The sequence below is a fragment of the Nothobranchius furzeri genome, chromosome 5 (genome assembly GCF_043380555.1).
Source record: "Nothobranchius furzeri strain GRZ-AD chromosome 5, NfurGRZ-RIMD1, whole genome shotgun sequence".
Classification (NCBI taxonomy): domain Eukaryota; kingdom Metazoa; phylum Chordata; class Actinopteri; order Cyprinodontiformes; family Nothobranchiidae; genus Nothobranchius; species Nothobranchius furzeri.
Window position 1 is genome coordinate 45,394,422 of NC_091745.1, and position 14,093 is coordinate 45,408,514.

General features: G+C 41.2%; 1 protein-coding gene across 7 annotated transcripts in view; it reads left to right on the forward strand.

The window, feature by feature from the left end:
- cobl (cordon-bleu WH2 repeat protein) overlaps nucleotides 1–14,093 on the forward strand; it is a 91,521-nt gene that overhangs the window by 23,956 nt on the left and 53,472 nt on the right. For 2 of the 7 annotated variants that reach the window (XM_070550804.1, XM_070550805.1), the window contains 7 exons: nucleotides 6–200; nucleotides 3,111–3,321; nucleotides 3,612–3,650; nucleotides 4,615–4,843; nucleotides 9,069–9,113; nucleotides 9,812–9,900; nucleotides 10,307–10,378. In XM_070550804.1, the coding sequence (XP_070406905.1) occupies nucleotides 6–200; nucleotides 3,111–3,321; nucleotides 3,612–3,650; nucleotides 4,615–4,843; nucleotides 9,069–9,113; nucleotides 9,812–9,900; nucleotides 10,307–10,378 (880 nt within the window). The remainder of the gene's footprint in view (nucleotides 1–5; nucleotides 201–3,110; nucleotides 3,322–3,611; nucleotides 3,651–4,614; nucleotides 4,844–9,068; nucleotides 9,114–9,811; nucleotides 9,901–10,306; nucleotides 10,379–14,093) is intronic. The other 5 variants (XM_070550807.1, XM_070550806.1, XM_015949145.2 and 2 more) reach the window with 5 other exon arrangements.

The window sequence follows — 14,093 nt, forward strand, 5'->3', positions numbered from 1 at the left end:
CCCAGGAGGAGAATGAAAGTTCATGCCCCACCTCCGCCACAGGTCCCTCAACCTGCCCCACGTAATTTATTCAGAAACTCTGCACCTGATGGGGGAGGGGCATCAGCCATTGATGCCAAGGAGAACCTACTAAAGCCCACTGTAGACGTCCTCTTAACCCTACCACATGGGTATCAGACGTCTGTCACAGAAGATGGGAGGTGAGTTAAACCAGAGGGCTGTTCTTTCAATCTGATGCAGGAATTCATTTGTTACAAGTTTTCTTCATAAGTTATTGGAATTGATGCATTTAGAATACAAGTTCACGTTTAGCTAGGCCATTATATGATGTAAGTTAGTCCACATTGCCAGTCGTCCTACCAACAATATGAGAGCTATTTGTTTTAGCGAGGCCTTGGGAAGGGGACTCATGCACATGCTTTGTTCCAGAGAGGGTCAGCTGACATGCTCTCTTTAATGAGTCTTTATCCATTCAGGCAGGAAACTGGGGTTGCCTCTGGTAAGAAGCAACAAGCTTCTTTTTAATAACCTTCTGTTTTTATTACATGCAGGCGTTGGGTGCTTGAAATTCTTCAGAATGCTTGAATTTCAATGCGATTATTTCGAGGTAATGAAAAGGTGTAAAATTGAAAGAAAATGTTTGAAACTGTAACTGAAATTGTTTATTCAGACATGACCATATAAACCTGTCAGACATTTAGACTTCACTAGTTTTTCACTGATGAGGTAATTTGTGCAAACAAAAGACGATCGCGAAAGACTGAAAAGTTGTTAGAAATAGCGACAAAGTTGCTCAGTTGGCAACATTGTTTGGGAAGTGCATTTGATTTGCAACTCGGAGCAACATGAGAGAAAACCATGAGGGAGGAGCAAATAATCTGGGGCCTCATTTATCAAGCTTGCTTACACACAAAACGGGGTCGGAAAACTGCGTAAGCAACTTTCCACGCAAACTTTGGGATTTACAAAAGAAAACTTAGCAAAAAAATGTGCACAACTTTAAGTCGACTGAGGACCTAGCTTACGCACATTTTGGACATGGAGAGCATCTGCAGTGCTGCTGCTGAGAAAGATACGATTACGAATTCCAGCAGCATTACCACTTGTACCGCTTCGTGCGCGCACAGAAAAAGCTCTGTTCTGCTCAACACCACTGCAAGATTATTGCAAACCACTGTAGCATGTAAATCACAAACGCATCTATCTGTGAGCATCATTTAATTTGGATTATTGCTAACACGTACATAATGTCACCATTACGTTTTTACAGCAGTAGAAATTACATGTTATTAGCATTTCCAGTAGCTTACTACTGAACATGTTAATGAAACACATAAGATTTTATGGATCGTAGTTTATTATGTATATATTTAGTTAATTGCATGTTGTATTGCACGCTATTTTTCGTTTTCTTTTCCGGAACTGCACTGCTCTGGGTGGCTGCATGTTGGAGTAGCTCTGTTGACTATATTTAAGTTTTGCCTTTTCTTGGGCATTTTTTCTTTTAGTTTCTCAAGAAAAACTGTATTTTTTTGGACACTTTACTTTTCTGCTTCTGGTGCTGTGAAGCTTGGAGGATTTTTACTGCTATTTTTTAGCTTTTTGAGCATTTGTTATGATGTGTAACCATGGCAACAACCTGGTTTACAATCAGGAGCAGCTGATAACATTGGAAAGGCTGAAATAATACCTCAACTGAAGCCGCAAATCCCAAATGAGCTAAAACGCAAGAAGCGTGGATGCAGAGCGGGAGCAAAACGGAGACAGAGAAAGAGGAAATTCAAACCATCTCTTCCATCGATCATAATGGGCAATGTGAGCTCACTGGCCAACAAGATGGAGGAACTCCAAGCCCTTTCAAGGACTCAGCCAGAGTTTCGGCAGTTTCGGAACCGCTGGAGGAGATAATGCAAAGAAGGATTCTCCAGAGAATCAAGAAAATGATGGACAACCCTGAGCATTCTCTTCACAAGACTGTCCGACAACGGAAGAGTGTCTTCAGTCAGAGGCTTCTTCAGTTTGGCTGTAACACTGACCGCTACTGGAGATCCTGCCTGCCAACAGCCATTGTAATATACAACAACTCTTTGATGGCTTGATTATTATTATTATTCTGAGCTAATACAGCAATCAATTTCCCTCTGGGATTAATAAAGTATTTTTGAATTGAATTGAATTGAACTGTTTTCTAATCATGTTCTGTTGTTAAAGTAAAGGAAGGAGAGAAACAAATGTTTCCTAGCAGTTTTTCACTCATTGATGGTCCAAACAATCGTTTGTTGCAGCCCTAAGTACATGTCAATCATATCCAATATTAGAACTAAACAAATATTCAGCATGCCAAAATGTAGTGTCTTCTATTTATTTATGTATTTTAGCTAAAAAAAAAAACATAAATTCTGGTAATCTGCTGTATTTTCCAGACAGTTGATTGCACCTAAATATAAGCCGACTCCCACTAACTCAAAAAATAAAAATAAACACAATATAGGTTGCACTTGTCTATAAGCCACAGGTGATCACGTTGTAACATGAGATATACAGAAAGATTATTTTTTACTTTTAATAAAATATGTAAATTTAACAAACAACATGGCCTAAATGTATACAGTAAATATGTTTTTCCAACCAGTGCCTGTGACACAGCTGGTTAAAGGTACAGTAGCCCACCTGGAATCGTCATTGATTGCAATCTTCATCTCCCTCCTGTCTATTAAAACCACTAAAGTCTTCTTTAGCATTGAAATTGAGCAGCCTTATAGTCACTTCGTATCCATGTACGAGCCACATCGTCATTTAAGCCGCTGCGTTCACAGCCTTTAGAAAGTAGCAGCGAATAACCTGGAAATGATGTTCGTACATTTGTTTCCTGAGTTCATCAGTGAGAGTAAATCTGTTTTTAAATGGAGCTGAAGGTAAGACAGCTGCTGTAACTTAATCTTCTGTCCTCATTCTCTCCTTGTGGTACTTTCTTACACACACACACACACACACACACACACACACACACACACACACACACACACACACACACACACACACACACACACACTCACACACACACACACACACACACCACACACACACTTCTGTCTTTTCCTGTCTCTTAGTAAAGCTCTGATGGACTTGCTCGTCGAGGTGTGCAGTCGCCACCAGCTGAACCCATCTCTGCACACCCTGGAGCTTCTTTCACCAGAAGGTCACTCCTTGGGATTCAAGCCCAACGCACTGCTTGGCTCCCTCAACGTGGCCTGTGTGCTCATCAAGGAGAAAGTTGCAGAGGAGAAAGCGCCGCGTAGACCAGCGCCCAAGGTGCCAGAGGTGAGTTTCAGTGAAGCCTTTGTTTGTTTGCACTACATCTTCTACTTTTTGTGAGGTAAACCTACTTGAATAAAATTAGTAGTGTTATTAAATCTAGCCAGCCAAACAGGTTCTCATGGGATTGCTTGTGTACAGAGACATTTGGGTCTTGCATGAATCAGAACTTATTGATGCAGTCTAAATGATGAGACAACATCCTTGTTGAAAGAAAAATGATGGTCTATTGATCACCTTGAGGCACCATATAATGCCTTTCCCCCTCTCTCCTTTTGACCGATGACCCCTGGCAGGAGACAAAGCCAGTGAAACCTATAAGAGCTCATTCTAAGGTAGGAAGCTGGTTGGCAACACCAACCTGCTTACTGGATTCAGGTTTTTTTTTTGTCTTTTCTTTTTAGCTCAAGGTGTGCATTTTGTTCTGGACCCCATTCTCATGCTGTCATTCATCCTGCTGAATACAAATATCCATTTTACTCTGCATCTGTTTCATTGTCTGTTCCTTTTCTTTGCCTCTCCTTCTATCTCAACTAAAGGTTTGAATATTTAATGAGTCCCTTACCTTTAGTTACCATGCATTATTTCTTTGCCCTTCTCGGGGCTCACTGGCTGCTCTGCCTTCCTTTGACTTCACCTGACCTCCGACCAGGGGCCAGCACCCTTTCACACACTGCTGTCTGTCATTTTTTTCCCTTGGGATTTTTCTCTGACTGGTTGAAATCAGACTGCTATGATTCCTGCTGTGTGCACAGTTGGATAAATTAATGGATCTTTTTAGTGACAATAAGGGAAGTGTGCAATGGAGAGTGTGACTCTTGCTGTTTTAAAATGTTTCTTTCTAGTGAGACTGGGGGGTCTTTTTATCAACACAAAATGAAAATAAAAAGTATTTTTTGGAGAATTCAACAGTAGAGCAGGAAGTAGGGAGGCCTGTGAGTGCTAGCTTCATTCATTACAGCCACAGTTGTTTTTCCTATCTGTTGAATGCTGTGCGTTTGATGCCCATTATGCTGGTCGCAGCCAGCAACGGTGTTGGTTCGTTATTCTATTCTCCACACACCAAACATTTAGGTGTATCTCATCCATGAAAGGTTATTTTATTCCTTCTATCAATCAGTCTTTTTTTCCGGTGTATTCAGCAGAGTTCCTCCCAGTTTTGTGTAGAATTTATTTTACTGAAGAATTCCTTTTGTACAATTTTATGACGACTTGTCCATGGACCACGACAGCTTCAATTAGAATTACACCAGAACACACTCTAGAATTTAGTCATTTATTGCATCTTTTTTTCATCAGAAAACAGTGCGTTTGATGGTCAATTACCACGGCAACCAGAAGGCTGTAGTACGGGTCAACCCATTGGTTCCTCTCCAGACGTTGACACCAGTCATCTGTGAAAAGTGTGATTTTGACCCTGAACACGTCCTGCTCCTTAAAGACGGCGTCAGTCGTCATGAGTTAAAGCTGGACAAGTCTCTGACGGAGCTGGGCATCAAGGAGCTCTACGCGCACGACAAGAGTCTAGGTAAGCCTTAGTGATGTGGGTCACAACATGTTGTAGTGAAATTATCTGGGTTCAGTCAATAGTCTAGCTTACATTTGTTTGATTTATTGAGACCTAATGAAGTCTGACTTTAAATTATTATAATATAAAAGCAGGTCAATAGAGTCTGTTTATTATCTGTAAATGTTCTGGGTAATGTCCATGCTCTGATTCAGGCAGATGAAAGATAACATGGCTACCTGTTGGTGTTTAAGCATTCTTAGCTGTTGTACCATTATTTGATTTGGTAAACTTGGTTGTAATTATGAGTCAAATAAAGCATTTTGTTTTGTTTTTCTAGTTTTAAATGTTATAACTGCTCAGTTGAAAGGATCACCAAAGGTCTCAAACAACCTTCTAAAAAAACAAAAAATGTCATGTTCACATTTACTCTGCATGTTTTATTCCCAGAATCTTCATTGTAAATTCAGTAAAACAACAAAAGGAAAAACAAAGAAGTAATTATTGTAATTAACTAAAAGCCATCTATAAAAGCCAGCTATTTTAAGACCAGATTATTGACCAGGTGTGTACAAGTGTGAAAGTAATCCCAGGGAATACACAAACTACAGTTGTTTTTCATGCATGCATGTTTATTATAAACTGGTCCTAGGAGAAGGACAGTGTGGAGGCATCTTACTTTGTTAATTCAAAAATCTATAATCTGGTTTTATGTTGATGACTATATTTACGTAGCCTAGAAGGCCACCCTATATATGTGAATATATAGTCTGGCCACGACCCATAGGCAGAGTTTAGTTGTCGGGCGGAATCTACAGTTGTCTTTTAAACTGCCTCAGCATGCTATTGGACAACAGACAACGTGACATTATCTCCGCTAAGGATGTCGGTCAACAGGGCAGTCCGCCATACATACACTGCTGAAGAAGACACAAATACAGGTGCTGGCCAGTAAATTAGAATATCATCAAAAGGTTGAAAATATTTCAGTAATTCCATTCAAAACGTGAAACTTGTACATTATATTCATGCAATGCACACAGACCAATGTATTTCCGATGTTTATTACATTTAAATTTGATATTCATAAGTGACAACTAATGAAAACTCCAAATTTGGTATCTCAAAAAATTAGAATATTCTGAAAAGGCTGAATATAGAAGACACCTGCTGCCACTCTAATCAGCTGATTTACTCAAAACACCTGCAAAGGCCTTTAAAAGGTCCCTCAGTCTTGTTTTGAAGGCACCACAATCATGGGGAAGACTTCTGACTTAACAGCTGTCCAAAAGACAATCATTGACACCTTGCACAAGGAGGGCAAGACACAAAAGGTGATTGCTAAAGAAGCTGGCTGTTCGCAGAGCTCTGTGTCCAAGCACATTAACAGACAGGTGAAGGGACGGAAAAAATGTGGTAGAAAAAAAGTGTACAAGCTCTAGGGATAACCGCACCCTGCAGAGAATTGTGACGACAAACCCATTCAAAAATGTGGGGGAGATCCACAAAGAGTGGACTGCAGCTGGAGTCAGCGCTTCAAGAACCACCACGAGGAGACTCATGAAAGACATGGGATTCAGGTGTCGCATTCCGTGTGTCAAGCCACTCTTGAACAAGAAACAGCGCAAGAAGCGTCTCGCCTGGGCCAAGGACAAAAAGGACTGGACTGATGCTGAGTGGTCCAAAGTTATGTTTTCTGATGAAAGCAAGTTCTGCATTTCCTTTGGAAATCAAGGACCCAGAGTCTGGAGGAAGAGCGGAGAAGCACAGAATCCACGTTGCATGAGGTCCAGTGTAAAGTTTCCACCGTCAGTGATGGTGTGGGGTGCCATGTCATCTGCCGGTGTTGGCCCACTCTGTTTCCTGAGGTCCAGGGTCAATGCAGCCGTCTACCAGGAAGTTTTAGAGCACTTCATGCTTCCTGCTGCTGACCAACTTTATGGGGATGCAGACTTCACCTTTCAACAGGACTTGGCACCTGCACACAGTGCCAAAACCACCAGCACCTGGTTCAAGGACCATGGTATCCCTGTCCTTGATTGGCCAGCAAACTCGCCTGACCTTAACCCCATAGAAAATCTATGGGGTATTGTGAAGCGGAGGATGCAATACGCTAGACCCAACAATGCAGAGGAGCTGAAGACGACTATCAGAGCAACCTGGGCTCTCATAACACCTGAGCAGTGCCACAGACTGATCGAGTCCATGCCACGCCGCATTACTGCAGTTATTGAGGCAAAAGGAGCCCCGACTAAGTATTTAGTGCTATACATGCACATTCTTTTCATGTTCATTCTTTTCAGTTGGCCAACATTAGAGAAACAAACATTTTTTCATTGGCCTTTAGAATATTCTAATTTTCTGAGATACCAGATTTGATGTTTTCATTGGTTGTCACCTATAAATATCAAAATTAAACGTAATAAACATCGGAAATACATTGGTCTGTGTGCATTGCATGAATATAATGTACAAGTTTCACGTTTTGAATGGAATTACTGAAATATTTTCAACCTTTTGATGATATTCTAATTTACTGGCCAGCACCTGTACATCCTTTTTCTCAATAAAGGACTTAAATCTAAATAGTCCAAAGTTTACACCAAAGCCTTTTCAAATGAGCCATCGCCATCTTTTTTGCTCAGTCGCAGCATCATCCATCTCACCAAACTGAGACCGCTGTAATTGGCCCACCAAACTGTTCAAGCACTGCCATTGGCCCACCAAACTGATCGAGCGCTGTGATTGGCCCACCAAACCGATAGACCACTGTGATTGGCCCAGCAAACCGATCAAGCGCTGTGATTGGCCCACCACACTGATAGACGACTGTGATTGGCCCACCAAACTGATCGAGCGCTGTGATTGGCCCACTAAACTGATCGAGCGCTGTGATTGGCCCACCAAACTGATCGAGCGCTGTGATTGGCCCACTAAACTGATCGAGCGCTGTGATTGGCCCACCAAACTGATCGAGCGCTGTGATTGGCCCACCAAACCGATGGAGCGCTGTGATTGGCCTACCAAACTGATCGAGCGCTGTGATTGGCCCACCAAACTGATCGAACGCTGTGACTGGCCCACCAAACTGATCGAGCGCTGTGATTGGCCCACTAAACTGATCGAGCGCTGTGATTGGCCCACCAAACTGATGGAGCGCTGTGATTGGCCCACCAAACTGATGGAGCGCTGTGATTGGCCCACCAAACTGATGGAGCGCTGTGATTGGCCCACCAAACTGATCGAACGCTGTGATTGGCCCACTAAACTGATCGAGCGCTGTGATTGGCCTACCAAACTGATCGAGCGCTGTGATTGGCCCACTAAACTGATCGAGAGCTGTGATTGGCCCACCAAACTGATCGAGCGCTGTGATTGGCCCACTAAACTGATCGAGAGCTGTGATTGGCCTACCAAACTGATCGAGCGCTGTGATTGGCCCACTAAACTGATCGAGCGCTGTGATTGGCCCACCAAACTGATCGAGAGCTGTGATTGGCCCACTAAACTGATCGAGAGCTGTGATTGGCCCACTAAACTGATCGAGAGCTGTGATTGGCCCACCAAACTGATCGAGAGCTGTGATTGGCCCACCAAACTGATCGAGTGCTGTGATTGGCCCACCAAAATGGGTTGATAGTACTTCAGTATAAACAGAGCCATGCAGCTCAGTAGCAGCCAGATGGAAGCACTGCTAACGGCTAATGTTGGTGTAGCTTTAGTCTGCTGCTGCTGCTAACAGGTTAACTGTCTGGTAGAAATAATTAAAAAAAAAACACATCTCTAACGGAAAAAGAGACTGCGAACACAACAAATGGCGTTGAAAATCAGGGGCCGAACAGTTTAGTTGTGTGGACACAGTTCGGCTAGCATTAATGCCTGTTTATTTAATTATGTTCTCATATGCTTAAAGATTGTAGTTTAAAATAAACCTCTTTTATTTATCTCAGACAGTATGATATTGTGGGAGATTTTCAGATTTTAAATATAAATCTTTAAAATAAAAATAACAATTTTATATCTTCAGTTCTCAATTTAAAGTACCAGAGAAAATTAAAAGATAAGCAAAACTAGTGATTTGTTTTATATCGTGACGTATATCAATATTGACCAACATGAAAATAATATCAGGATAGGAAAATCGCCCAGTCCATGTTCTCCTTTAGGTAATTCTTCCTTGCTGTGCCATAATACAAAGAATCTAATATTGCATTATTAACTCGTTATATTTCTAAATCTTTTCCAGTTTTCCAGCTTAAAATGGCTTCTGCTCCTGCTCTTAACTACTCAGGTATTAGTCGTCAGCATTGTCTGTCTCCGTAGTGTTGCTACTAAAACCCGTAGGTGTTTAGCTCAAACCTCAGGTGCTTTCGTACTAACCCTTGTTTCTACATCGGACATGCTCGTTAGTAAACCCTACCTTGTTGGTTTATTGTTGTGGAACCTGTGTATGACGTAATAATGACTTCTTTTTTGTTTGCATATTTCATGCAATAATATTTTGCTTTGTTAGAAACCAAAACACAGAGTGAGGTAGCTACATGAAATGATTAGTTTACCTTTCTTCCTCGCCATTAAAGAATTGTGTTGTGATGCATTCTTAGGTGCTGATTTTGGAAGCAAGACTTCTGAAAATGCTGAGTCTATGGCTCCCCCTGATGGGGAATATTAGAAGACGGAATAATTCAGACTGTATGAAGGGCTTGATTATTGAAAATATCCCAACATTATATATAATATAAATAAAACATGCACAGTACTATTTGTTTTAAATAAACCAGCGGTATTTGATTTTATGAGAAAGAAGCCTATGTGGCTTACGCTGTACTACTGAATACTTACTCTTCTTAAAGAGTTCACTTACAAGAGAAATTTAGTATTTTTTTTCTTTTTAATACAAATGATTAAAAATGAGAACCTTGACAAATGTCCTTGCAGTGCAAAGATTAACACAGTGTACATTTGCTTTTCCCTGTTTTTGTTTTCTAGACTCCGTTTGTTCCAGTACTACCAGTTTGGGTAGACCTCAAAAGAAAGGCTTTTTAAATATCTTCCAGTTCAGCAGAAGGAAGTCCAAGGTAGGAGTCGAGATGTTGTTGCATGGATATTATATAAAATATTGTTTTCTTTCTTTCTTCTTATGATTATTGAATGAAAAGCTAATTTGTTCATCCTAAACACTTTTCATCGTGTTCTCTTTTTCCTCTGGTTAATATTGGAGTTATGTAGAGTTTAGAAACAAAGTTGTTTTAACGTAGTAAATGATACGTGTTTAGGAGTTCATAAACTACTGATTTTACTCTACTAATTGTATTTTACACCAGGAAATATGAGTGGCAGTGCCAAGTGTCCAAACTACATTTGAAATAGTGTAACAGCTTACACGCTGCGTTGTAATGCATTCATTATTGATGTGTTTGAGGCAGACTAATATGCATGTCTGGGTGGCTGAACGCTGCATGCTGGTTTTGCTTTTCTTTGCAGACAGAAACAAGATCTATGAGCATGGATGACTTTGATGATGATAAAATTCAAAATACAGACTCAAAATACAATGTAAGTAAATGACATGAGCAATATGAATTAGCTGGCTTTTTAAATGTCTTTTGGACCAGTTATTTACAATTTTTAAACTACTAGTTTATAAAAAGTTACTGAACTTTTAATCACACCAGAACAGCTGATGAGTCACTAGATTATAGTCCTTTGTGCTTCTGCTCCTCTTTTCTACAATAAACTCAAGTATGTGGCACTTTTTACCCATTTACCATTTTCCTCATGTGGAAAATCACATTCACAGAGAGCTGTAGCTCAGAATATTAAGTCTATTTTTAGCCTAGTGAATCCTTGTGATTTAATTATGATGATGATGATGATGATGATGAGGATGATGATGATAGCTTTATTGTAAACATGTACAAAAACTAAAAGAATTTAACAGCTTTGGAAAAAGCCCCCCTGAACTGCAGCCAAACAGCCAATCACATTTGATTTATTGTCTCTGGGGGGCTGGCCTGCAACAGGAAATCGCTGGCTAGCTTGCTAGGAGCTAGATCTCACTTCCCATCTCTCATTCTCTCATTCACACACACTCACTGTTGGGTTATATAGATAGAGCGGTCATCCTGCCTGTAGCTGTTGCTGTTAAATGTGTTTATTCTCATTTTATGTGATTATAATGTTCAAACCTGGATATCTAATTCAGCTTCTATGCCATTAGTGCCACCTACTGGTGGAACTGATTATCTGCTTTCCTCTGAGCAGATGATCCATTGAGAAATACTGTAAATACTGAAACTCAAGCTGGAAAACAGTTGGCCAAAATTAAATGTGGATAAGGCCAAACCTTGAAGTAATGAACAGCAGTTGCTCTCAAAGGTGCACACGGCAGGCTTGTGTATTTTTTTGAGTATCATTAAAAGTGTGGAACACAGAAAAAACCTTTTTTAAATATTATTTCTGATTATAATCAGTCCTTGAGTTTTCCATGCAGGCTGATGATGAAAATAGTCTCCTACACCTATCTCCTGCATTAGCTTCTGATAGAAAATAGACAGTGAATCTCTAGGGTTAGAAAAGCCTGACAGATCTAAGTCACGCTGTCACTTAGCATTCATGGACTCACCCATCTTGACTCACATCGGGGAAGGCTGTCGTTGGTTTAGTCCAGGAAACCGCAGAGAACGTCTCGGCTGGTGGAAGCTAATCATTAGCATTAGCAACTTCACCCCACAGCAAAACTCCCTCAGACTTGTGTTATTTATGGAAATAAAACGTCACGTTGCAGAGCAAATGGAGTCAGTGGTAGAGTTGTGTTGCTGTTAGCCAATCAGAGGAGAGATGTGTAAATATCAGGATATAGGACTCCATATCCTGTCGTCTGAAGTCCAGCTGTGATGTTACATTCAGCCAGTTCCTGAAATGGGTACATCTGAGCTTTTGCCGTTTCCACATCTGGCCCGGTCCAGATGGCGTCATTTCGGGTCCCACACCGGTAGGGTTTGTTCACACACACTTCTTAGGAATGTGTAATCTCTGAGCACATGGGCAGGGCAAAAGATACGCAGAGAAGTCTGCAGTGTCTCCCGTAAATTAAACAAAGATGGTCATAAGCAGTGTTGCTTTTAAAGTCTCTTACTCTGATATTGCATCCTGCTCTGCTGTGTTTGTCCTGACGCAGCTCAAACCTGGCAGTGTGTGTGTGTGTGTGTGTGTGTGTGTGTGTGTGTGTGTGTGTGTGTGTGTGTGTGTGTGTGTGCGTGCATGCGCGTGCATGCATGTTTGTCAGAGAAAAACAGAGATAAAGAGACTGCTTTAGTCAGAGGTGCTGTTTGATGCTCTTTATGCCACAGCATCCAGAATGATGATGATTGGTGTATGCTGGAAGCCCCTTGCGGCAGATTCTATCAGCCAATCGGAGGCTCCCCTTAATGCTAGGCGAGAATTTGAGGCCAGCCAATCAAGACGGCAGTGGGTGTGTAGGACCAGTTTAGCCGGAAGCAGACAGCCTTGGGAAGAGGACTAAAAAGCGCAGAAAAACTCCAAGTTATGTGGATGTGAACACTTTCTACCGGATCTAGGAGGAGTAGAGCCAGTGATATTATGGAAGCCCTTTTCTTTTCACACATAGGATATTTTTTCAGCAGATACCACTGGTGACCTGCTGTATACCATTATTTCCCCGTTTGTTTTGTTAGGTTGCTTATGACGTCATTGTTGATTGTTGTTTCCCCTTTTTCTCCCTGCCTATCTGATCTGTTGCCTAAGTGGATGCTGTCTATCGTGCCACAGACCTAATAACGTCAGGGAAAGTATCTTGCAGGACATACACAGCAGAGCAGGGTTATTGTTGTTGTTAGCCTCAAGGGCAACATGCCGATTATAACTTGTAAGTCGCTTTGAACAAAAGCGTCTGCTAAATACATAAACATTATTTTGGGGGGGAGGGGGGGTACGTATGGAGACAGTCGTTGTGAGACATGAGACATGTGTTTACTGTTTTCCTTCCCTCTCACTGCTTCCCTGCTGCTCTCTCCCTCATCATGCTCACTTATGCTTGCTGCTCCTTGCTCTGCCTCTCCATTTGTCTCTCCTTCACTCACCTCCTCTACTTCAGCCTGTGTACTTGTCTAATATATTAGCGACATGTTAGACTAGTTTCAATCACCAATAGGAATGTTGGGTAGGGTTGTCACGGTATGAAAATTTAACCTCACGGTTATTGTGACCAAAATTATCACGGTTTTCGGTATTATCGCGGTATTTTTTAAACGGTGTTGCATATGTTCAGAAAGCATTGATAGTCCTGTTCTACACAAACTGAAATAGTTTTGAAAAGGTTTAACAGTGTTTATTAAACCTAAAATAACACAAAGCCTTAGCAAAAGTGCAACTTTTCACAAGTAAAGGAACAAAAAGCTTCTTTTTCTGGAACATGTTACAGTAGTCAGTGCGGGTTTAAATGATACAAATCCAAACATTCAAAACATAAACAATATGTAAACAAATCAAAGAAACACCACTTGTTTTCTCATATACTTGTTTTCTTCATTATCAAAATGAAAATCTAAAACTCCAGTCCACACTTGACTTGAGCACCGTACAAGTCAGCCTTAAAAAATATGTATTTAAAATAAATAGCCACTTTAAACAAATTACTAAAATAACTACTACACTATGTAATCAAGTCCAAATGTTCAAGTATAAATGGCATTGAATAAGTAAACAAATCAATGACAAGGAACTAATTGTATATTTCTCTTCATCATCAACAAATACGATGCTTCATCCAGCAACAGGGTGTCCGTGACACGGTTTAAATGCTGGCAGAGGACGCTGCGGCTGCAGTATATAGTGACTCGTTGCATTCTCCCTCAACCAAAAGTCCTCACGTCATGCATTTAAGCTAAAATGCTAATGTTAACTTACCTTGCACTGGCTGTAGAGACGTGGGTGATGGTCACGCAGATGTGCCATTAGATTCGAAGTGTTGCTGCCTTTTGCAGACACTTGTTTCCTGCACGTTCTGCAAACGGGATAGCAGTCTTCTATTAACTGTCCCTCAGCATTTTTCAGAAATCTAAAATATGCCCATACTTCCGAGTTAGTCTTCTTTGAGGGCTGATGGATGTCCTGGGCGCTGCCGTCTCCTCCTTCGGCCATTATTTCAGCTTCAAAGTTTTGGTGCCGTTGCAAACTAAAAAGTGCGCGCCGCGGGAACTTCAGCTGAAGCGACGGTGGCTGGTAAGGGTCATCGCGCCGAAACCGCGGC